Here is a 25,789-nt window from a genome sequence, read left to right as displayed (position 1 = left end):
CAGGGGGTTTGGCATCCAATTAAGTCATCCAGTGGGGAAGTTACATAGCAAGAAAATATTGGTGCAGGAATCTCAAACCTCTGATATGAGGGCAATTAGAGAGTGAACAGAAATCAAAGAATGTAAAAGCAGCAATTTGTTTTGCTGTAAGAAATGATCGGCAGATCAGATGGTGATAATTGCCAGCACACTGGCGCAGTTGTAGAGTTGCTGCCTCCATGTGCCAGAGACCTGGTTTCGACCCTGACTACGGGTGCTATCTGTAGAGTTGGTATGTTCTCCCTGTGACCGCGTGGGTTTTCTCCAGGTGCTACGGTTTCCACCCACGTTCCAAAGACGTTGTAGGTTTATTGCTTCTGTAAATTGTCCCTGGTGTGTAGGATGGAACAACAGTGCGGGTGATCATTGGTCAGTGCAGACACGGTGGGCCGAAGGGCCTATTTCCATGCGGTATCTCTAGACTACACTAAACAAAATGTATTGAATATTACAGATAAATGATCTGCAGTAGAACTGGCTAATTCCGACAGAAACAGAAAGTGAATTATCCAAAGTTGGAGCATTTTCATACTGAGTCCAATAAGACTGCACCGTTTCCAGATAGAAGATGAGTTGCTGTTCGTCAAGCTTACATTGATTCTTGCTATAACAGTGCAGGAAGTCAGAGAAGGATACGTTAGAGGGGGAGTGGGATGGAGAATTAAAGTGGCAGGCGCAGAATCTCAGGATTGTTCCGGTGGACCGACAACAGTTGCTCTGTAAGGTGTTCCCTCAATCTGCGTTTAGTTATCCAGTACAGAAGACATCACATTTTGAAAATGGAATGTAATACACTAGATTGGAAGTAGTGCTAGTAAATCTTTGCTTCACATGGTAAGACTTGTTTTGATCTATGCATAATGAGAAGAGGTGCGTGCCTCTGATGTGATCGCACTGGAAAGTGCTGTGGGAATAAGAGTGTGGTGGAGACAGAAGAGTGAACCATAGATTTGTGAAGGAAATGGTCCCTTCAGCATGCTGAAAGGGCAGAGGAGAGGTAGAAGCAACAGATACCGGAATCACAAAGATGGTTGAAAGTGTGAAGGATGATTCCCTGAGTATAAAGGCTGAAGAGGTTGGAAGTGAGGAGCAGATGTCTCTCTTCTTGCTTTGTCCAGGAGGAGGGATATGTGTGTGTGTGTGTGTGAGAGGGGGGTGGAGGAGGGAAGCAGTGAGAGCAGACGTCAGAAATATATGAGATTACACAGAAACATAGAAAACAGGTGCAGGAGTAGGCCATTCAGCCCTTCGAGCCAGCACCGCCATTCAATATGATCATGACTGATCATCCAAGATCAGTACTAGCTTTTGTCCCTATATCCCTTGATTCCCTTAGCCCTAAGAGCTAAATCTAACTATTCTAAATTTTCTGTCATGTGTTCTGTCAACATTGGTAGGGAGGAACTCACGGCTCAGGAAGAATGAAGCCTCAAAGCCACAATCTAATGTACTAAAGCAGTTCATAGCAATGAAGTTCTCCTTGAAATGCAGTCACTTTGCAGTCGAGATAATCAGCAAACAATATATGTAAAGCATAATCTCACTTACAGCAGCATGATAATTACCAAACATTAGTGATGTTTAATGACAAATAAATAAATAAACATTTCCCACAACACAATGGATAAATCCCTTACTCTTCTTCAAAATAGTGCCTTCTGATCTTTTACATTTACAGGGCCAGAGTTTTATATCTAATCAGAGAACTAGCACTTTTGAACAGCTGAACAAACTCGTACTGCAAAGGAATGTCACCCTAGATTTTTGTACTCAGCATTCTGGAAAGGGAACTGAACATGCTCCCTTAAAGATGGACTAGTACCAAATGAACCAATGTGGACCCTGATGATAACCTGGTGTGTTTCTACTTGGTGGAATTCAAACAAATACAAGGAAAAAAACACTTATTCAGTGTCAGTAAAGCCAAAGTCCGTGGAGAAAACCTGTTGGGAATTTAAATCTACCAGTTACATTTTTCCAGCCAGGATGTGATCCATAAGGAAATAAACTGGGATGTGAACTTTCCTTCTGCTGTTTCTGTGTTTATCCAGGAAGCTCCATAACAAAAGTTTGAAAATCTCCAGAATGACCACCTTATTCAGTCATGTACATTCTGTACTTCACACTGGTGTCCTAATTTGTCGTTGGCCTCATTTATACTGAAGGGCTGTATCCACCTTGGGATGACGATGGACATGTGGTCCAGGAGCTGGGCGTCAACGGGAATGTCACTGACTGTCAGAATCCGCCCATGATAAACGAACGCTTGGATTTTTCAAACTGGTATTATCTTGCTTGGTCTCATCTTTAATCTCCTCTGGACCTTCCCAAGTGTAGTGCAGCACAGCCTGACCAATGCAAATGGCACAGTATCAATATACTGATCACTAATAAATACATAGGTAACAACAGTATTGAGCTCATGGCAGCATTGTTTGCATTTCAGCAAATCTCATTTTGAAGTGCAATGGTAAAAATTTGTTGCAAGCTCACTGCAAGTCTCGGTTCACGATCTAAACAGTTATTAATACAACAATTATTACATCAGTCTTTATGGACAATCTCTTCACGAAATGAGGCCTTGTTGGAAAACCTTGCTTTGTATTAAAGTAAAGAGAAAATAATGTAGATGCCATCGTAATTTTACACCTCAAAACTTACTCAATCTATGTTTTTCATCAAAAGAATCATCAAGTATTTGTCCTACAGCGTTGGATAATGCAAAACATCTGAACCCGAAGCATTCTTTTTACATTACTTAGAAACATTAGCTGTACTAACTTAAAAAAAAATCAGCTGAAAAAATAAGTAATTTTAAACAACACTTTACTGAAAAAGTGCAAGTATGCTGCTCCTCTTGGCCCAGCCGCAAAAGTCAATATCAGGAAGTGGAAACATCTTTTCTATGTTATCTGGAGGCAGTTTCCATGTATATTGTGCTTTGAAGTGGCAAAAGGGAACTCGGTTCAAACTCCTGCTGAAACCTGCAGCCACAAGGAGCCGCACAAAGAACCGTTGAACCAAGTTCAACACAGAAAATCCAAGCTTTGCCACAACCAATGTTCCCTTCAGACCCACTTTCAGTTTACGGATGGCTGGCAGGCAGGCAGTTCTTTACTAGTATACTGTGTGATGCATAATAAGTAGGCAGCTATCGAAATTTAACTGAGCCCTGAGCTGCATTCATAAAACAAACATCTTAAGTAGGAAGGAATACGCCATGGGGTGACTGCACGACAGAGGAAAAAGTAGTGAAGAGTGAAGGAAATTAATCTGAAGAGAAACATGTAATTGGGGAGCAAATGATGCAGAAGATTTATGAGGAGGTTGCCACAACTCGAAGGACAGGTTAGGCAGCCAGGGATGTTATTCCTTAGAGCATAGGAGACTGAGGGTGATCTTGTTGAGGTGTATAAAATCATTAGGAGCATAGTTAGGGTGAATGCATATACTCTTTCTCATGATTGGGTAATCAAGAGCCAGAGTGCATAGGTTTAAAGTGAGAGAGGAAAGATTTAATAGGAACCTGAGGGGCAACTCTTCATATGGAGCGCGGTGGGTATATGAAATAAGCTGCCAGAGGAAGTGGTTGAGGCAGATGCAATAACAAAATTTAAAGACCTGTTTATAGACAGGAAAGATTTAGAGGGATGTGGATCAAATGTGGGCAAATGAGACAAGTGTAGATGGACATCTTGGTCAGCATGGGCAAGGTGGGCCAAAGAATATGTTTTCATTGAACTTGACTCAATGACTAGGAGAATCTGTTTGCAAAGAGCAAGAGTTAAATCTATTATTAGTTAGGGTGGATATATTATTAAAACATCAAACGTGTTATTTTGACCTGTTTTTATTAATTTTTTTGGAAGTGTGCATGTCTTTGGCAAAAACTAGCATTTATTACCGATCCCTAATTGAAAAGGTTGTGGTGAGCCACCTTCTTGGACTGTTATATTCCTTCTGGTAAGGTTAATCCTTAATGTTTTGCTTTGGAATCCCAGGATTTAGACCTGGTGATGATAAAGAGCAACGTTCCAAACATGCCATGGTGGTATTGAAGAACATGCAGAAATTGTCCCTGAATCTGGAGGTGTGCATTTTCAAACTTCTATAACGTTTGCTTGATGGGAGAGGGGAGAAGAGGGAGTGGCCAGGAGTGACTTGTGCTTGATTATGCTGCTGGCCTTGCCGAGGCAGTGCTAGGTATAAATGGAGTCAATAGAAGGAAGGTTGGTTTGTGTGATGATCTGGGCTACGTCCACAATTTGCTGAAATTTCTTGCGGTCTTGAATGGAGCTGTTCCCAAACCAAGCTGCGATGAATCCTGATAAAATGCTTTTAATGGCGCTTCTGTAGAAGTTGGTGAGAGTTGTAGGATTTTCCTAAGTTGTAAGAACATGCCGAACTTCCTAAGACCTCTAAGGAAGTAGAGGTGTTGGTGTGCTAAGTAGAGGTGATGGTGCGCGTTGGTGTGTTGAAAGTGCCGTCCCTTGTGCTTGCTGCCCTTGTTCTTCCTGTGGTCGAGGTCATAGGTTTGGGAGGTGCTGTCAAGTAGCCAGCGTGTGGAATTCTAGCATGTTTGCAGATGAAGCACACTCCAGCCATTGTGAGCCAGCAGTTGAGGCAATGAATATATAGGATGGCACAGCTGGTGCCATCCCAAAAATATTCACTGCCTCAACTACTGTAAGTTGGAACTTCACCAAATATATTGTGTTAGTCATAGTTATGAAAGGAGCACCTACCACATGTATTTAGTGATGATGAGGTCAAGTAGGTTACCTAGAAAGTTTGCTCATTCACCACCTCCTACAGATACAGTCAGGAATCATGCAATTTGAAGGTACTCGGTGATCAACACTGACGTACATTTTGTTCTCTTGCTTCTCCCAATTCGTCCAACCATTGCTCAATAAGATTGTTGTTGTTGTTCGTCCTTCGGGTTCGAAGATGACCATGACTTCACTTTCAGTTGGAGGATTGGTGACTGTGGGTCCTGAAGTGACTGGTGAGGCCAATCCGGGCCCGGAAGGCACGCCCACACGTAGGACACAAGTGGATGGCTGCTGCAGTGGAAGTGGAGGTAGCCCGGGCCTTGCGCGCGGCGCGTTTCCTCTGGGCCTCTGCAGTGCGTCTGTTCTCTGCTGCACGGGCTCCTGTGGTGAGCTTGCTACGCCAGGTTGGACAGTCCAGAGCAAGAGACTCCCAAGTGCTGAGGTTGATGTCCAAGTCTTTGAGGGACACTTTGAGGCAGTCCTTAAACCGTTTCTTCTGTCCTCCTACTGAGCGCTTGCCCTGACACAGTTCTCCATACAGAAGCTGTTTTGGCAGTCGACTCTCGGGCATTCTGACGACATGGCCTGCCCATCTGGCTTGGGCTTTCCGTAGGAGGGTGTGGACGCTGGGGATTCCGGCCCGTTCCAAGACCACTGTGTCGGGAATTTTGTCCTGCCACCTGATGTGAAGGAGTCTGCGTAGGCAGATAATTAACATAGGAAGGACACTAGGTGGTAATTGTTGTACTTTGTGGTCCGGTATCTGTTATACCGTTGTTATGACTCTGGAATGACCACAAGTACACGTATTTAAGGGTTTGAAAGCTGGAGCATAAATCCAGGCTCAGTTTATTTCACGGCCACCTGGAACCAGAGTGCCCGCCAATATTACGTCATTCTCATATATACATGTTGTTACGCGGGCAAACAAAATAGTCCTTGTGATATAACAAAATAGTCCTTGCAATATCACAACATCCCCCTTGTCTTATATAAAATAAAATATATTTAACAAACAAACTCTAAACACAAATGTTTTTTTTAAATAAACACCAAATTTCTTCAATAGTAACGATTATCAACAGTAACGTGCAGGTTTCTTAATAACACGTCCTGAACGTGTCACGTATTCTCCATCAGCATTAGCCACCTGGAACCAGAGTGCCCGCCAATATTACGTCATTCTCATATATACATGTTGCTACGCAGGCAAACAAAATAGTCCTTGTGATATAACAAAATAGTCCTTGCAATATCACAACAATAATGAGGATACTTTTTTGTCCATATTTGACCTGACAGTATAAGTCTAATAGGCAGCAGAGTCAATGTCAAAGACTCAGAGGGTTACCCTCTTTCGTGAGTCAATCCTACTGTGAGTTCAGGATATATCCACAGACTATGATGGAAAGATAAGGCATGTTATCTGCAAGGTGATGACCAGGTGAGACTGTTGTTTGCCATTTTTGGGAGAAAGTTTCTCCTACGAAGCTAGTAGTCTCCAGCTGTTCCTGAAATCTTTGCAAATATCAACTGGGATGGGATTTAGCATGTCTGATGGCTGTATCTGGGACCTTAGCTAACCTGTGGTGAAGCTCCTTGGGATAATTAACCTACCAGAGTATCTTTGGATGTGGGAGAAAACCAGAACACCTAGGGTAAACAAGTAGGGTCTCAGGGAGAATGCACAAACTCCACACAGACAGCACTGGAGGTTAGGTTTGAACCCAGATCAATCTGTCTAGCAGTAGTATTTACTGACACGGTAACCGCTCTGAAGGCCATGAATTTATGGAACTTTTTTCCTCAAACGTGCAGTGCCAGCTGAGTATTTGAACATTTTCAAGACAGTGCTAAATGGACATTTTATAAGCAGGATGGTGAAAAGCTATAGGGAATAATATAGAAACGACAGTCAGACAACCATGATTATCTTACTGAATGGCACAGCACATTGAGAGGCTGATTATCCGTCTCCTGCTCTTACTTTATATGTAAAACTGTGCCCATTTCTGGGCTGTTCAGCAAGTATTTGAAATGCAACTCTGATGTTCCATTTACTTTCTGAATTGCTTGCTGCACCTGAATGCTTGCTTTCAGTGATTAGTGTACAAAACACTCGTTCTCGTACAGTTCCCCTTTCCCAGTCTGTCACCATTCAGATAATAATCTATCTTTGTGTTTTTTAAGGATAAAGGGAAACCCTCACCTTTACTCAAGTTAAACAGCATCTGCCATGCATGTTCCCTTTCACCCAACTTGTTGAAATCACACTGGACCCTCTTTGCATCTCTTTAGAGCTCATTCCCCACAACCCATTCCTTCTGTCACCCACTGGCTTTCTATGGCCCCATAGCAGAAGTGTCCATGTCACGGGGCTGGAAACTGGAAGTGTACTGAGCTAATTCTGCTACCACCATCATCTATTGCACAAGTGAAGACTCTCACTGATTGTCGCCGGAAGCTTGCGTACTTTTCAGGACGAACGATGACAGCGATGTGACATTTGGAACATAAACGATGGATACGAAGAAGAGGCTTTTTATCAACTTGGAAATCTTAAATTTAATTCCATCGATACATCATAGGCATGTATTTTGAATAGCTAGGGCCCAAGCACTGATCTTTGCAGTACCCCGCCCTACCCGAGACCTGGACAAATATCCCTTTATTCCAATCCTAACCTCCAGTGCTTTCCAATTCCAATATCTTCGGTTTCCTCCCACACTCCAAAGATGTACAGGTTTGTAGGTTAATTGGCTTGGTCTAAATGTAAAAATTCTCCCTAGTGTGTAGTGGGATAGTATTAATGGACAAGGATCGCTGGTCGGTGCGGACTCAGTGGGCCAAAGGGCCTGTTTCTGCGCTGTATCTCTAAACTAAACAATCCTTTGTTTCCTCTCAATCAATGCCTGTGTAATATTCTCAATCTCTTGTGCTTTAATTATGCCCACTAATCTCTCAGATTACCAAGCACCTGAAAATCCAAATACACATTATTTACTCAATTTCTCATCTATTCCACTGGTTAGATCTTCAAAAACTAGACTTCTTGCACAATTTCCCTTTCATGCTTAAAATAAACCTGTGCTTACTTTATTCAGTCCCATTAATGTTTTCCAAGTCTTCCGTTTATGTACTTGTGTTTTTGTCACTACAGAAATTAGACTGACGTCTTGGTGATTTCTTGGTTTTTTTTACCCCCTCCATTATTATAAGATTGTTTAATTAGGTTCCTTTCTGGTATAAATGTGGCTTAGAACAACAAGATGCGACTTTCAGTCACTGCAATAGTATTCGATCAATATTTATAGGTCTGAAACCTAGTTTACATCTAACCGGTAAACTATACTGCACCCCAGGATTTGGGACTTGATCACCAGTACATTAAAACATTGGGTGGTATCCGTGATCTTTCTTACAAGGGTCTTTGAAGGGGGAGAGAGTAAACAGAGAAACCAAAACCAAACCTCTCTCTTTCAGCACCTAGGTACAGATTGGGAAACTAATGATTAATTTTCTTGTAATAATGCTGGAAATACAAGAAAATTCTAATTGTGGCATGCAGGTTTTCATATTTATTTTCCCAGTAATTCCATACAATGCCAAAATGATGTGCAAACACAACTGATTCATTAATATTCTTCAAGGAAAGTAACCCAGCAGTGCTAGTCAATTCATCCAGCATGTGATTAATCAACACTATGGGGGTGATTCCGAGAGATGGAAGTAAAATGAAACCCAGCCAGCTATGTCCACATCCTGAGAATCACATTTAGGGACTACCACAATAATATCAGCATTCACTTTGAGCATGTGGATCACAAGTTAGAAAAACAGTTTAAGGAATGACCACTTGAAAACTGAAAAAACTTGAAAACTCAGCCAGGCAGTGCTTTTGTTTTGGTTTCCATGGCTTAATTGCTATAATAATTACACACTTGTTATCTGTGAAATTCTGGCACAGAACCAGGTCAACTTCAGACTTGGTTGGTGATTGGAGATGATTAGAAAATTAGCGGCGTTGTTGACAGTGGGGAGGACAGTCTTTGATAAAGAACGCTAATGATCAGCCAGTAACTTGGGCAGAGCAATGGCAGATAAAATTAATGCTAAATATTGTGAGATGATGGAATTAGGCAGCCTAACAAGGATAGGACATACAGCATTTGGAGAGGGCCGGAGGGACTGACAATTAAGATAGTGATTGTACTAATCCACAGATCCTTAAAGCAATACAAGTAGAACAAGGTGTTGAAAAACCATAGATAAAGAAAATGGTGGCCTTCATGAGTCACAGAATACAATACATTGGTCATGTTGTAAGTTTATATGTAATGGTCAGCAGGCTCAACCAAATACTTTTTTAAAAAAATGACAAGAGTACCTAATCCACCATCTTCAAAGGAAGTGCAGTCCAGATTGCAACCAGCCTCAAGAGCTTGAGTATTTTGTGCAGATGTGATTGCTATATTATAGCAAGTCATGAGTGCATTGGAGATGGCGCAGAGGAGATTTACCGGGATGCTAACTGAGATGGAACTTCCCAGTTATGAGGAGATTGGTAGATTGGGTTTGCTTTTCTTGGAGTGGAGGAGACTGAGGGGGTACCTGATAAAGATGTACAAAAATATGAGGGGCAGAGGAGATAGGGTGCACAGAGAAAAACATTTCCCCTGTATGTAAATGTCCCAAACCAGAGGGCATCAGTTTAAGATGTGTGAAGTATAGAGGGAATCTGAGGATTGTTTTTCTGCAGAGTGTGGTTGCAATCTTAAACACACTGCCCAAGGTGGTGGTCACGACCTTTAAGAATCTGGATGAAGAATGTGTAGAAAAATCTATAAAGTCTGTGACCCGTAAGTACTTAAAATAACAATTAACATTAAAATTTACTGCACAAACTCTTATTTCAAATTAGCAATTGCAGGTAAAATGATATTTTACCCTGTTGGTCAGAAAAAGATAGTACAGGATAATAATAAATGCCACTGAAATGTGATACAGCACCTGCCCTGAGAAAGGTGGTCGACTTCCAGTCCAGGATGTTGCAGGGACCTGGTTAGCATTCGACTGGCGTGATATCTGAGCTAAAATTTGACCTGCCGAGGACGTTTGCTGAATGATGTTTCCACCAGGTACCATTGAAGTGCTGAAGAAATATTAAATTAAATTATCAAACAGTGAACTTCTACAATAGCTTTCAATTATGCACCACTTTCAATGCAGGAAAACATCCTACTGTGCTTCCCAGGAACAATATCAACCAAAGTGTTGTTCTTACAGGTTTCATAAAATCAGACATGCAGCATGGAAACTTCCCCATGCCAACCAAGATGCCCCATCCAAACTGCTTACATTTGCCCCATATCCCTCTAAACCTTTCCTATCCATGTACCTGTCCAAATGTCTATTAAATGTTGTCATGGTACCTGCCTCAACTACCTCCTCTAGCAGCTCGTTCCATATACCCACCATCCTCTATGTGAAAAGGTGCCCCTCAGGTTCCTATAATTTTTTTCCCTCTCACCATAAATCTATGTCCTCTGGTTCTTGATTCCTCTAATCTGAGTAAAAGACTGTGCATCTACCCAATCTATTCCCCTCATGATCTTATAGACCTCAATAAAATCACTCCTCATACTCCTGCACCCCAAAGAAAAAAGTCCAAGCCTGATCAACCTCTCCCTATAGCTCAGGCCCTCAAGTCCGAGCAACATTCACGTAAATCTTCTCTGCACTCTTTCTAACTTAACAACATGTTTCCTGTAGCAAGATGACCAAAACTGAACACAATACTCCAAATGTGGCCTCACCAACATCTTGTACAACTGAGTAACATAACATCTAAACTTCTATACTACTCAATATTTTGATTGATGAATACAAATGTGCCAAAAGCCTGGACCCCTCCTATTTACCTGTAATGCCACTTTCAAGGAACTATGTACCAGTACTCCTAGATCCTTCTCTCTACAACACTCACCGAGCCTTGCCATTCACTGTGAAAATCCTGCCCGATTTTGACTTCTCAAAATGTAGCACCTTGCCACGTATCTGCATTAAACTCCATTAACCTTCCCTCAGCACACTTTCCGAACTAATCAGGATTTTTTGATAAGCATCTTTGCTATCTATATTCTGATATTGAGAGAGGGAAATTCAGTTTAAGACTCATGGACTTGAAGGCACAGCAGAAGAATGGCCATTATGAGTATTGAACAAGAGTCCAAAATAAAAGTATAGATATTTCACAGGATTATAGAGGTGGAAAGGGTCACATAAATGGGGAGGATTAAGGCCACAGAAGTGATTTGAGAACAAGAATAAGAATTTTGAAATACAGTAATTGACAAATCTGGAGACAAATTAGGTCAGTGACCACAATGGAGATGAATAAATAAAACCCTTGGTGAGAATTGGATTTAAGAAGAATTCTTGATGCTCTCCAGTTCATGGAGGGTGTTAGATGAGAAAATGAACTATTACATTATGAAACCACAGGCTGAATCACCCTGGATCAGTCCTGCACCTGATGCCCCAGTGTGCCCTCACTTACCTTGGTCTGGCTGTGGAGAATTGAACTTTTTATTATCTTAAATATTGAGCTCAGCTGTTCAGCAGGGAAATAAGGAGACATTTATTGTGGAAATATTAAACATTATCACCAAAAGAATGTGGATGCTGGTTCAATTATAATTGCTAGTTTTTAAAATCAGGGCAAGGAGTATAGATCAAGCGCAAATAATTTGAGTTGAAGTATTGGTCTGGCATTGTCTAAGTTAACGATGGGATAGGTTCAAGGGATTGAATGACCTATTCCTGCTCTTAAGTTCCAACTAATTATAATTGGATCCTTCTAGCTTTTTGTTAAATGAATAGTAACATGAATTCCCATACAATTTCCAATTAAACTGCTTACATTTTCACCTGACGATGTAAAATGCAGACATGTTCAATGAAGGTTGCAATACACTTTGTAATTGCAGTTGGGAATACTACTTACTGTTCACATTCGTTATAATAGTGTTGAACTAACAATATATTAAGAGCTTGGTGACGTTAAACACATGCCTCCCCTTACATGGAAACTTAAATGACATGTAAATAAGAATGAGCTCACTGGGTATATCAATGATTCAAATGGGGAAAGAAAACCTATAATTGACAATATCCATGAGAGCCGCCTCAATTATAAATTGAAAAAGCTATGCCTGAAGCTGGCCTTTTACAGTTCAAGTTCAACAAGTAAGTAAATCAATCATGAACGAATACCTAATACTCAATTTGTCATTATCTTCATTGGTAAAGAAATAATTGGTATGGTGTTTTTAAGACATGCAGATACTGAGACGGCATGTCTGGAAATAAAAATAATTGACGATTGGCCAACCATCATTGGCCATTGATAGTATCTGGAAAATGGATCTATTGTTGGTAGGTCACTTTTCTTTCCCATGTCCAAGCTGTCCTATAGAATGCAATGGCCGCGAGGCGAGGTACACATAAGTAAACCACTAGTGGTAAAGCTTGTGAATTTCTTTATATTTGAGATCCTAAGTATATTGCATTAACATTCCCTAGACTCACCGACATGAGATAGTTTTTCTGTGAAAAGAAATTACGAAGGGTCTGGGTCAGCACTGCTTAGAGCTGATCTAATTACATTGTACAAAATTCATAATGGCTTCCAGTATGGGTGGTAGGAGGTTGTCTTCTCTGGCCTGGGGAGTCTAGAGCTCGAGTGGACAATGATTGACTATTTAAGTGTAAGGTTGAGATGCTCTACTTCAGAAGGCCATAGATGTTCAGCTGTTGAATCGATTCAAGCCAAAAATGAATAGGTTTTTGGATCTAAGAGGATTAAAGGATAAGGGGAAGTACAGAATGATGGCAACAAGGAAGAGCATCATGTGGATTGATAGGATCAGAACTTTTATGTACTATTGTTTCTACATGGTGAATATTCCATAGTGAGCAAGTAAAAACAAAACTCCCGGTGGAACAGATTGAATTTGTTGGGTTTAATCTAATTGTGCTCTAATTAATCTAATTGGGTATGAAAATAGTGCCCAAATCAATGGCTCAAGGTCTAAACATTACACCTTCCTTGCTGAAGTTGCAGAATGTTTCAAAAATTCCTTGCAGAATGTTTCAAATGAGTGTTGTTATAGGAATAGGTACAACTGGGTAATAGCTCGTCCAGTTTTACAGGCAATTCGATTGTCATTGCTTTGGTTTACAATAATAAAAATATGGCACCATAGAAAGTGGCCATTCAGCCTATAGTTGTCATGCCAGGTGACAAATTGCTATTCAGACAATGCTGTTTTGAGCACCTGGTCAATATCTTTGTAAATAGGCACAAAATGCTGGAGTAATTCAGCTGGTCAGGCAGCATCTCTGGAGAAAAGGAATAGGTGACTTTTCGGGATGAAACCCTTCTTTAACTCCGAAACGTCACCTATGCTGCCTGACCCGCTGAGTTACTCCAGCATTTTGTGTCTATCTTCGATGTAAACCAGCATCTGCTGTTCCTTCCTGCACACAATATCTTTGTCTTGGCTCTTCAAGTATGAATCTTGGCACCTTTTAAAGGGTTTCTGCATCTGCCACCTTTCCAGGCAGTAAGTTCATACCGCTACTACTCTCCAAGTGAAATGACTTTTTCACCTTCTTTCTAATCCTACTATCAATTTTTCTTAAATAACAACACACAATATATAATTTACCTGAACGTTTGCCCTGCACGTCCTGGCTGGAATGAACTTCCTTGTGAGTAGATCTGTTGGCTTCCCACAGCTGATGGTGATGACATTGGCTTTTTTTCACCTATTAAAAAAACATCAATAGTACAAGCATTGAATTACAGGAAATTTACAGCTTGGAAGGATGCCATTCAGCTCATCAATTCCACAACATTTATGTGAAAGAATAATCCAGTTAGTCTCACTCCCCTGCCATTTTTTAATGGAAATGAATGATGCTTAATTAACTTGGACTTTATTGACATATGACAATGAAACAGAAATGTGAAGAATCCCGTCTACCGGCTGAATTTAACTTGCACTGATTCACATTATGCCTGCATGCTCAAAAGGGATTGTGATCATTGCCTAACACTGTTGTTAGAAGTACAGCTCCATTTGGGAACATTCACCAGTCTCGGTAAACAATAACATTAGTTCTTAGAAGCATCATTGGAAAACTTAATTAAAGAGGTGAAAAACAAAGAGAGAGATATTGAATGCTCTTGGGCCAAGAAAGCCCTCTGATTATAGAGCACTTCCATATTTGGTAATTGTTTTCTCCTGTTGCTATTCTATAATAGTCAGTCTAGAGTGCAGTGCGAGCTTGGAGGAGGTGTATGCACAAAGTCTAGATGCAAAGTGTTCAGCCTTGTCAATAAACCATGATTATTTTTCCATACATTGAGTCCACTGGAATATGTTAGCATCCCTTAAAGAAACATATTACATAATGGTGATGAGACTGTCTGGAATAATGTGGGCGAGATTGACCCTTTTGTTCCCCTTAATGATGTACTTGCATTAAGCAGAAACCCAGCACCAGTTTTGGCTTTCTTGGCTTTGAAGTTTCAGTACTCTAAGTGGGGTAACAAAAGTGCCTGTATCCCAGGGGTGATGCTGTAGTGCAGACTGAATGCAAGGGTACCAGAAACAGCCAGCCCCACAGGAGCCTGTCCTGGTGCAATTCTTTCACAGGAGGGCCATGAGGCAACCTTGGTTCATCGGAGTAGAAAAGTTTGCAATGAATGCAATGGTTTCTGTAACATGGGAATTGTATTAAAAAATATAGCATTGGTTTTCAGTGGGTCGAATGACCCCTGAATTTTTGGGGAACTTTTTATACTAAGGAGATCTGAAGATGATGAGATAACCACAACTTTTTACATTAGAAAGTTGGGAGCATTCAAGGAATGATTGTTTTGTGGATTGATGGATGAAAATATTTTCCCATTACTGAACATGCTTGACTATTGAGACCGCCACGACCCACTTACAGGAGATGCCATGGCAATCTTCCGGGAAAGTGAAGTCAAGTCAGAAAAGGCATCTGTTACCAATGGCAATGTAAGGGTCATAGTACAGCAGCTTGCAGCAACAGCATAAACTGAAGTTGAGGTCACTGTGTGAGGATGTACTGGAGTGAAGAAGAAACAGTTGTTGCCAAGACATAGCTTTTGATCAATAACAAGCATGTTGAGATGAAGAAAAATAGTGACCAATATATGACACTACTTATTGTAATAGTGAAATTAAGCAAGCTTCATGGTGAAAGATTAGCTACAGCAACTGAAGTTGGACTGGGAAAATAAATTTAGTTTAAAGATAGCAAAGTCACCCAGTTGAATAAATTGGAATACATGACAAAACTGTTAATATGCTGTTTGAGGCCATAAGCTGTAACACATTTAACCAGGTCAGCAATCTCTTCATCACCAGTCATGACGAGTTCCTTATGCACCGAAAGATCAGATCAGACAGAAAATGGAGAAGCACAAAATTTTGGTGACACTTTTCATAGTGATTGAATCAAAATGCAGTGAAGCTAAATGCGTGTCTTGATCAATTAAGGTGAAGATAATAGATAAAACTCACTAGTAAAATCACATATTGAGCTGACTGGAACAAAAGTATTTACAAAATTAGAGTAGTTTCATATGTGCGAATAATTATATGCCATCAGGAGAATCAATAATATTTACCTATCAATAAGCATAAGAGACTATAAAAACAAACATACATGCGGTATTAACTTGTTCCCTAAACACTTCCAGGCCACAATGGATAAAATTTGAAAAGAATTGTTTAAATCTCGGGATGATATTCTGATGTACATGTACTTAAGAACAATAATTTCTTGTCAACATCTTCTACTAAAAAATAATAAATTCTACAGAGATAATGAAGCAATTATACAGCAATAATGTGAAACTAAACAGAAATTCACAATGTGAAGTAGTTGATCTTGGCTTATGAGCAGATACACATGGTTTGCAGCCTACAGAAAACACACACAAACCCATTATAAAGGTGTTGAAGCCTGTAAATATATCTGGACTGGGTTCATACTTGGAAACATATAATACACACACTTTCTACTAAAGTTGACAACAGTATTCTTGCTCCTTTGGTACCTACTGAAGCAGGGTGCCCTGTGGACCTGGAGCTAAGAGCACAATGTCCTTACAACAAATGTTAACAAAGTAACAAAGTTATTGTTCATTAGAATACCTTCTGTGAATTAAGATGAGTGTCCGATGCTTCATACTCTGACCATGGGGCAGTTATCAGCCATGTGATGTTTGGCAGTCAGGAAAAAAATATATATTTACCTTTTTACTTGATGGAAATGAACAAATTAATAACCTAGAAGGAAGCTTTTGATGTTATATCAGTTGTCAAGAGGTTTGGTGAATTCCTTCTTGGAAGCACATTGATAGCCATTATATTCAATTATGGGCCCAAAATCTGTCATTGCACCACTGGCAGCACCGAGCACAGCAAAGGGTCATTCTTTTGTCTCAGTATGACAAAAATACAACACTGCACATTGAAGGTGAATACAGTGTTACGATTACCTCACCAATGCTTAAAGTGCTATTTGTGCCCAAACACATGTGAGTAATGAATGTCTGGTGACAGCTTTGGAAACTGCACAGCCAGCATGGAAATACTGGATGGGCATCATGCCTACAAACACAGTGTCGGAGTTGGGAAAATGGACAGATGAGGGGCCAAGACTGTTTCATATCTGCCAAAATGAGTTGTCATGATACCAAGGGCTTGTGTGTGGAATTACTGGATATTTTAAAACCTACGATAAATACACCATATACTGGGATAGAAGCAATGAAGGCTATTGCTCATATTTTGTAGACGACCAGGTTTGGAATGATATTTCTAAGAGCCGACGTTAATATACTGACAGCAGTTGATAGCTTTACAATCAGTGGAGCATTCTTCAGTAGCAGAGACTACAACTATAGAATACACAATGGGTCCAGCATCTGGTCAAATAGCAAGTGGCAGTGTGTCTCTGGGGAAGGGCTTGCTTCTCATGACCATTTAGACAAGTTCAGAAACTAGACTGTTACTTTTGACAATGGCTCAACCTGTGAGAAGATATATCAGTTCTTTTAAACCTCTGAACTTATGCTTTGTTTCATACTTGTACATTACCTTTATGAGCAATACTTAGTTTATTGAAAAAAAAAGTTTTTTTTTAAACTAGTGAAGCAAGTACTATATTTACGTATGTGGCCACACAGTGCTCCTATTGGATGATGGTGTTCGATACCAGAGTAAAATGAATGTAGTTTATATGTTAATAAATCATTGAATCCCCTAGCACAAATTATCACAGAGGATATTACATAGGTCAAGGAAGTAGCATCAATGACAGAATAGCATCAATGACATAGGTCAAAGAAGTAACATCAATTGTCATGGAGGTTTATGTCAGGAGAAATGCCCCAAGGACCTGAACAGAAAGTTGGAGGTTTAATGACCTGACATCGGAAGGATTCAGCAAACACACAAGCAAATCCCATCTCCTAAGAACTGCGCCACTACACTGCATGGTGCACCAAAACACTACAAAACTCACAGCAGATGACAACACCCTCACCAACTCTGTTTTCATGAGAAGATGGTGGACAATAGCTGCCAGCAGCAACATGGAACTCTTTGAGAGATGGAACCAGGACCAAGCATAGAAGGTCATTGGTCTTGCTCCTCCCTACTCCTTCTTCACCCATCATGTTTTTTTCAGAGAGTTGCACTCCTTCCCACCCTGGAACTGAAGACAGCCAAGAGGTTGCGTTTGTCTCACTTTGGGATGTGTGTCAGGAATTTTCCAAGTCAACGTCTTCCATTTAAATCGGTTGGGGTCTACACTAATGGCCTTAGCTCTATGTTCATGAGTTGGAGGATGATAAGGAGTTCACTAGTTCTACAGGGGTGTGACACTGAAATGCTAGACTTCCTCATTTTTGATGGAGAAGCTCATTCCACAAAGATGCCATTCGTCTTCCATTTGACTTTCCCACAAGAAGTGCATCCACATTCTTGCTTTTTAAACCATCCATGTGGTGATGTTGATGTCAAAGTTCCTGAGCTATGATAGCAGGGTAATGCCACTCAGGACTGTCACCGCTGGGACTATTCACAAGGATCCTAACATTCCAAGTCCTGAACTTCACATTATGGAGTGGAAGCTGCCCGTGTGCGGCTTCTTTCTATATGAGCTGGCTGTTGCATGCCAGCTGGCACCAGGATTTCACAGAGCAAGGTCTTGATTTAATGGCAAGTGGGGCAAACATGTCTGGAGATCAGGGCCTGCTGCATGGGTGTGAATACTCACAGGTAAAGGTGGTGCAAATGTCACCTTGCATGTGCATACCCATTTGCTCGCAGTTGCACATGCATACTCTGTGGGCTCAGGCACAGCAGCCTTGCCCATCGTATCTTTCTCACCCAGTCACAACCCAAACCCAACTGCAGACTGGGTCCTCAATCCTGAACCTCGGTTTTGTAGGCACACTCAGCAAATGGAGGCCGATATGAATGCCAGTTATGCTAGATCAATGTAGTGTTTTCAATCTTCTTCAATGTACATGGAGCTGCACATAGAGATATGAAAGGAAATAAAAGATCAAATGAAAGACACTCAGCTAATCTAAGTACTATGCAACAATGATGAAGAGAGTGTGCAGCTGCAAAATGTGAACAATGGTGCACATTAAGTCACAAAATATTCTTTTTAACGGCAAGTAAAAATGAAGGTTTACTTTAGTTTTTAATACGTGGACTTTTAAGGGTGAACACAGTAGGATTTCTGTTGTGTGTTATGTTGGCGCGATATGAATGTGTGCTTTATAAATGCAAGACTGATTCCACGTGTAAAGACAGGATGCAGCGAGGAATATATACAGAAGCCAAAGCTTGTGAATCTGTGTAAATGCAAAAAATATGTATTCAGAATTTTACTTCATATTAATAGTAGAAAGTAGCACATCAAAGGTAATTAGAGACTTGAAAGTGAATTGGTAGTTTGACATTATAAAGTATTTCTATGTTACTATCATGTATCTATTTGCTCACTGATTTGGGTGGACAGTGCATGAATAGCATTTAAAATAAGTTTAAATACAACATAGCTACCAGTGGAATTGGATGAACCCATTTGCTTTTGGATAGGGTCATACAGGAACCCACTGATTCTCCTGCCATCCACTTACCCAAAGGGTAGCCAATGAATCTACCAACACATCTTTGGTATGTAAGGAAACCAAATTACCTGATGGAAACCTACACAAGACCACACTCCATGCAGCCAGCTTCCACGATTAGTGATAGGGAAGGTGCTAGAATCTAAAAAAGCAGGGTATTTTTAAAATGGTGATACATTGGGTAATGTTCTTGTTAAGCACCATGTGTATAAGTCACAGAAAGCCAACATCCAGATGCAGCAAGCAACAGGGAAGGACATTTGCTGTTTTTACAAGCAAATATGAGTGCAGGATCAAAGATGTCATATTGCAATTACACAGGGCTTTGTTGAGACCACGCCTGGAGTACTATGTATGGTTTTGACATCTTTTCTTAAACGGACATGTACTTGTCAGAGGGAGTGAAGCACTAGATTTCTGGAGATGGGATATTTCAAAAGACATTTGGATAGATATATGGATAGAAAGGGTTTAGAGGGCTATGGGTTAAATGCAGGCAAATAGAACTTGGTCAGTATGCCAACTTGGTTGACATGGACAAGGTGTGCTGAAGAGAATGTTTCTATGATGTATAGCTCTATAACTCTCTGGGAGGTTTGTTGTGAACTGGAGATCGAGTACATTACTCCTGTATTTTAGAGTTAAGAAGAACAAAACAAGATCACTTTGATATTATAGAATTCCTATAGGGCTTGGCACGCTGGATGTGTTCCTCACTGAGGACTCCAGAACCAGATAAATGGTGGAATAGGTTCATGCAACCAAATGGCCTACTTCTGCTCTTACCTCTTTCGCTCTCTCTCTATCTCTCTCTCCCTCTCCCCCTCCCCTTCCTTCATTAGAGCCAACAGTCTCCTTTTTCCATTTTGCACATCTCTCCAAGAAATTATCCAATCTTTCCGACCACCATTAAGACAGCTTAGATTAGGCCTATTATTATTTCTAGTTTTTGAGTTTGAGTTTGGTTCAGATAAAAAGCTTTTAATTTTGTCTTTTTTTAATTTTTCCCTACACAGACTCAAATTGGAAATAGTCTTATATTTGCAACCACCACAATTGCTTGCACTTTCTCCATAATGGTGCATGTAGCGGCCAGCTTCTCGTCTATCTCCTACAGTGCCATTGCCCCGATGAGTGGAAACTCTGCGCTACAAGCTACAGGGCCTTTGGAACATGTCCATGGCTACAAACCTGTTGGAGACCAAGGGTCAGGGGAGCCTCTGGGCAACCACAGTACCACAAAGTGTAAACTGTGGTCCATTCCTGATCAAAGACATGCTATCAAATCAACCCGGCTAATCTCACATATCATCCTGCACCTTCAATAAGTCTGTTTTAGTTTTAGTTTTAGAAATACGGAAAATAGAAGCATGGAAACAGGCCTTTCGGCCCACTGAGTGCATGCTGGCCAACAATCACACATACACAAGTTCTATCCTAAATGCTTTTACAGAAGCCAATTAAACTACAAACCTGCACGTCTTTGAAATGTGGGAGGAAACCAAAGCACCCAGAGAAAACTCACGTGGTCACAGGGAGAATGTACAAACCCGACAGACAGCACACGTAATCAGGATCGAACACAGGTCACTAGTGTTTTAAGGCAGCAACACTACCACTACGCCACTGTGCTGCCTCATGCAATAGTTTTTTTTGTTCTTTTACTTGTCGTAACAAAAGGTATACTAAACCACAATATTAGTCACAGTATGCCAGTTTCTCCTTAATTTCCAGTTCCTTTTCCTGAAAGTAAACAGTTATATTATTTTCTCTTTGCTAGTGCAGAAACTAAGCTCCCATTTATAGCTGCCCTGCTCGCTTCTTTCTGCATCTGGCTACACCACACTGGACTCCACATAATAAAACAGATTGGCTTCCTGTCCCATCTGTTTGCTCCCCTCATTTGAGGATAAAATCGCATTCCACAAACAGATAAAAATAAAAGTGTAATAAAGATTTTAGTTGATCTGAGTCGACACCATCTCGCTCTGGCAAATACTGTAGGAAAATGCAATGCAGACAAAATGTAGAAGTTAATTAATCAAAATGTAAAAAAATGGATGATTGAACAAATTTGGCAAGAGAGCCATATTCTCATTGCCACACTCTCCAAATGTTTGGGTTTAGAAGCTTTTTCTCTGCAGTCATCCTGAAATCTGGCTTCAGCCTTCAGCAAAACAGAGCAGTGGAAAACAGATCAGCTAGAATTCCTGCTCCTTGGCTCACAATCAAACAAGGACTGAGGTCTGAAGGAAATCCAGAGGCTCTATGAAGACAGTTAAGGCATAAATGCTGTCTTGTGCATTTGCCAAACTACACAATAAATATTATAAGTCGCTAACAGTACACCGATAAGCTGTTTAGCAAGCAGTGTCAACAGAAACTTAATAAGGGTGCACAGGCTGAATAAAATTGCCTTTAGCTGAATTTTCAAAATTCCTATCAGCTAGAAAAAATTATAACAGACATTTATCTATCCACAGCAGAAATGCTGAGATACCTTGGGCTCCTACCAAGCACGAGCGAACAGGCATTTATGCTAATAGTTTCACTGCCGAGTAAGCAAAATAAAGAATGGAAAGATTTTTTTCAGAGAGATTCATTATTTGAGAATTAAACTAAGGTCTCAATTTACAGCTAGGAAAGTTCTGTATATATGAATATTGGTGCGTTTGAATTAAGGCATTAACTGCAATTGCAATTATTATCGAAGTTTTCTCCAGCATCAATTTACTTTCAAGTAGAACTGTGTCTCAAATTCCACTCTCTGACTAAAGGCAGCCTGGAAAATAACATGCCCCACAATGTGTTGTGAGTTGATGTAGTCTACATGGATATCAGTAAGACCTTTAATAAAGTCCCACAGGGGTGAATGTTCTGAAGGTTAAAGGTCCATGGGATCCAAGGCATGTTGACAAATAGGATTCAAAATTGGTCTTGTAAGAGAAGATAAAGGATAATTACAGAGGGTTGTTTTTGTGCATGCAAGCCTGTGCCCACTGATGTGCCACTGTATATGGAGCAGTAGGCGTGTTTGATGGTTGTGCACCAGTGGTTGAGGGTGTGTGGACCTCTATCGGGACAGGAGACTTGTCGATAGGATTTTAGTACCACAGTCTTGGAGTTGACCTCGTTGACGTTCCTGGTTATGATGACCAAGACCTTGGGGTGCTTTGTTCCAAGGTTATTGCTAGCGGTATATAGCATAGCGGTGTAAACTATAGTCAGGATAACCAAATAAATTTTCCACAGCAGATAGTAGTGATGGCTCTTCGTCAATAGCTACTCTAGGTCCAGGAAGCAATTCTGAACTCACAAGAATCGCCTCCTCTGAGCACCGCAAGGTGTTGATTAAGAAGCAGAACCCTCCGCCTCTTACCTTGTCAGAGGATGCCATGGGGTCCATCCAGTGAATTCAGAAACCCTCTGAATGTATAGCACAGTCAAGTGACTCACTGCTTTGAGTCAGTGAACTGGTCCATATTCAAGGACTATGCGGCCAACCTGAACGAGTACATCACTGTTATCACAGACCTCAAGAAGTGGGGTGGTTGTCTTGACGCCATGCTGCTAAGCTCTTCGTCTTCTTCCTGTCTCGTCATCGTTTGAGATCTGGCCCACTAGTGTCATCTGCAAACTTGTAAATGGAGTTAGAGCAGAATTTGGCCAGACATTTAAGAGTATATGGGGAATATAGTAAGGGGCTTAGAATACAGCCTTGTGGGCTATCGATGTAGAGAATTATCATGGAGGATAATTCATAGCATGCCCTTACATGTTGTTGTCTATGGGTCAGAATGTTGACGATTCAGTTTTCAGAGTGGGTGCTGGGTCCAGGAGTTTGGAAACGGGTTTAGTAGGAATTATGATATTGAAAGCACAGCTACATTCAATAAATAGGAGTCTGACAAAGGGTTTCTTCCTAAAGCAAGTAGGAGTCTCAGACTGAATGGGGAGAGGTTAAAGATGTCTGCGAATACTCCTGCCAACTTGGCACGGCTGGGTACTCCATCCGGGCCAGTCACTTTCCGAGGATTCACTCGAAAAGGCAAATCCGATATCTTCAATGGTGTCTGTGGGGTGCGTGGTTATCTGAGGCTGTTGGAGTGACTGACGGCATTCCACTCATCTTTTGTTCAAAATGAGCATAAAATGCATTAAGCTTGGCAAGGAACAATGTGACAAATTATTCTGCCCAACTTCACTTTGTAGCCCATCATAGCATTCAAGCCTTGCCACAATCGACTAGTGTCTGTGTGGGTATTCTGGGCCACCTGGCATTATTACATATATATGTGCCTATCCAAAAGCCTCCTAAACGCCAGCTTCCGCTACTCTGTGTAAAAAAACTTGCCTCACACATCTCCTTTAAACTTTCCCTCTTTCACTATAAATCTATGCCCTCTAACATTTGACATTTTCACCCTGAGATAAAGATTGCCTCTCATAATTTTATAATCTTCTATCAGGTCTCCCCTCAGTCTCTAATTTATCCAACCCCTTCTGATAATCAGTTAGTATCTTGGTAACCTCTTCTGCTCTGTCTCCAAAAGTATCCATATCCTTCCTGTGATAGAATTCTCAATATTCTTGTGGATCGGCCACATCAATACTGTAGCCACGAGGGCAGGTAAGAGACTCTGTAACCTGGGGTAAATGAAGCACCTCCTGACACCTCCAAACATTTTCCTCATCTACAAGGCACAAGTCTATGAAGGAACACCCTCCACTTGTTTAGACAAGTGTTGGTCTAAATCAAGGTAATCCCAACACAACAGCACTGTGTGAGGAGTTTTACCAGAGACTGTTGCTGTTCAAAGAGGGGACTCATTGTCACCTTCTCAAGGAAAATTAATAATGGATAATAAAAACACATGTCACATCAATCAGGACTGAAATAATACAATAAATCAGACAATAGATCCTGAACGTAACAAAACTGGAACAGAATCTGCATAGCCTGTATACAAGTCAGGAAATACTGAGCCGAAGGGCAACAAACACTTTAAACCTGAAAACAAAGGAAGTACTGCAATGATGAAAGTCACAGGAATCTTTTAGGAAACACGCGAGGTTTGCCGAGAATTATGCTGTAGATGAACTTTTTAATAATTGGTACCTGCCAATTACGTCAATCACAAGATTCCTGTGTTGCGTAGAAAAACACAAAATGCTGGAGTAACTCAGTGGGACAGGCAGCATCTCTGGAGAGAAGTTATGGGTGACGTTTTGTGTCGAGACCCTTCTTCAGACTGACAGTCGGGGTAAAGAGAGACTAGAGATGTGGAAGGGTAAGGTGTGAAAACGACAGATCAAAGCAGACGTTGATCAAGGAAATGTAGACTGATTCATTGTTAGCTGAGGGGAAGATCAATAGGCATACAATCAGTAAAATTAATCAGGAGGATGGTGAAACTAGTAGAACTAGGTTGGGGGAGCGATAGAGAGAGAGGGAATGCAAGGGTTATTTGAAGTTAGAGAATCAATATTCATACCATGTCCTATGTGGCATGAGTTTACTAGCATTTTATACCTTCAGCAGTAGAAAGCAGCAATGAAAAAAAAACACCGCAAAGCTGAAAGCAAAGTATTTCTGCAAATTGTCAGGAACAATCCTCATAATGTATACAAATCTCCTGTGCTGGGAATTAATAATATGAGGCACTTTTGATTACATCAGTTACAAATTTGGAAACATCAAAGGCTGGAAATAGACAATTTTAAAGACAGTTGTATTAATACAAGCCAACATCCACGTCTAAATGAGTTCAGTTTAGGTTAATGGTGTGAAATATATCCACCTGAAATATTAGTTTGTCTTTTTATTCCAACTGTGACTAACTAATCGTGTAACTCCAGTTTTCAATCTTTACCATTTGTATCCCAGTGAGCTAAAAACCTTAATTTTCACATAGCAATTATAAACAAGTATTGACTTACCCTATCAGCTTGTTTTTAAGACATTTTAAATTCACATCTGGCCTAGTACCCAAACTGGAAGATTAAGAACCATCTAGATATCTACTTTTAGGGTAATTTAACATTTATTTAAGGTGATAATCCTTCTCTCCGTGGTGGTGGTGCAGGAATGATATGATGTGGACTGTAGTGGCAGGAGAGCTCAGAGCAGTTGAAAGTCTTCCTGCTATTCTTTTGTTGTCAACTGGCTTATGGCAGCACTGAGGTCAGGGTCTTTTGGAGGAATTGAGGAAGGGGGTGGAAGGATGGCTGGCCCTTCATCTGCTTCCCTGATTGCAGCTTTTAGTTTTTAGTTTAGAGATACATCGCGGAAACAGGCCCTTCAGCCCACTGAGTCCACACTGATCAGCAATCCCTGTACACTAACACTATCCTATACACATTAGGGACAATTCACACATTTTTTACCAGGCCAATTAGCCTACAATTGTATGTCTTTGGAGTGTGGGAGGAAACCGGAGCACCAGGAGAAAACCCATACGGTCACAGGGAGAACGTACAAACTCCATACAGACAGCATCCCGTAATCAGGATCAAACCAGAGTCTCTGGTGCTGTAAGCCAACAACTCTTCCGCTGCGCAATTCCGCTGCCCCATATGTCGATACACAACTGATAGACATGTCGCCAAGATTGAAAGAGTTTCCACTTAGGGCTCGTTAAATTAAAACGCTTTGAGATACCAGGTCATTTAAATCGAGCCCAATATCCAGCAGATACAATTGAGCGTTCAGTCTTGG

At 40.8% G+C, this 25,789-nt stretch overlaps 1 protein-coding gene across 7 annotated transcripts in view; it reads right to left on the bottom strand.

Moving 5' to 3' along the window:
- Positions 1–25,789, bottom strand: part of arnt2 (aryl-hydrocarbon receptor nuclear translocator 2) — a 182,135-nt gene that overhangs the window by 38,074 nt on the left and 118,272 nt on the right. For all 7 annotated transcript variants that reach the window (XM_078427361.1, XM_078427363.1, XM_078427357.1 and 4 more), the window contains 2 exons: positions 13,547–13,646; positions 9,825–9,966 (listed from right to left, as the gene is read on the bottom strand). In XM_078427361.1, the coding sequence (XP_078283487.1) occupies positions 9,825–9,966; positions 13,547–13,646 (242 nt within the window). The remainder of the gene's footprint in view (positions 1–9,824; positions 9,967–13,546; positions 13,647–25,789) is intronic.

Source organism: Rhinoraja longicauda, chromosome 33 (assembly GCF_053455715.1).
Source record: "Rhinoraja longicauda isolate Sanriku21f chromosome 33, sRhiLon1.1, whole genome shotgun sequence".
In the NCBI taxonomy this organism is placed as follows: domain Eukaryota; kingdom Metazoa; phylum Chordata; class Chondrichthyes; order Rajiformes; family Arhynchobatidae; genus Rhinoraja; species Rhinoraja longicauda.
This window is presented reverse-complemented; position numbering and strand designations above follow the sequence as displayed.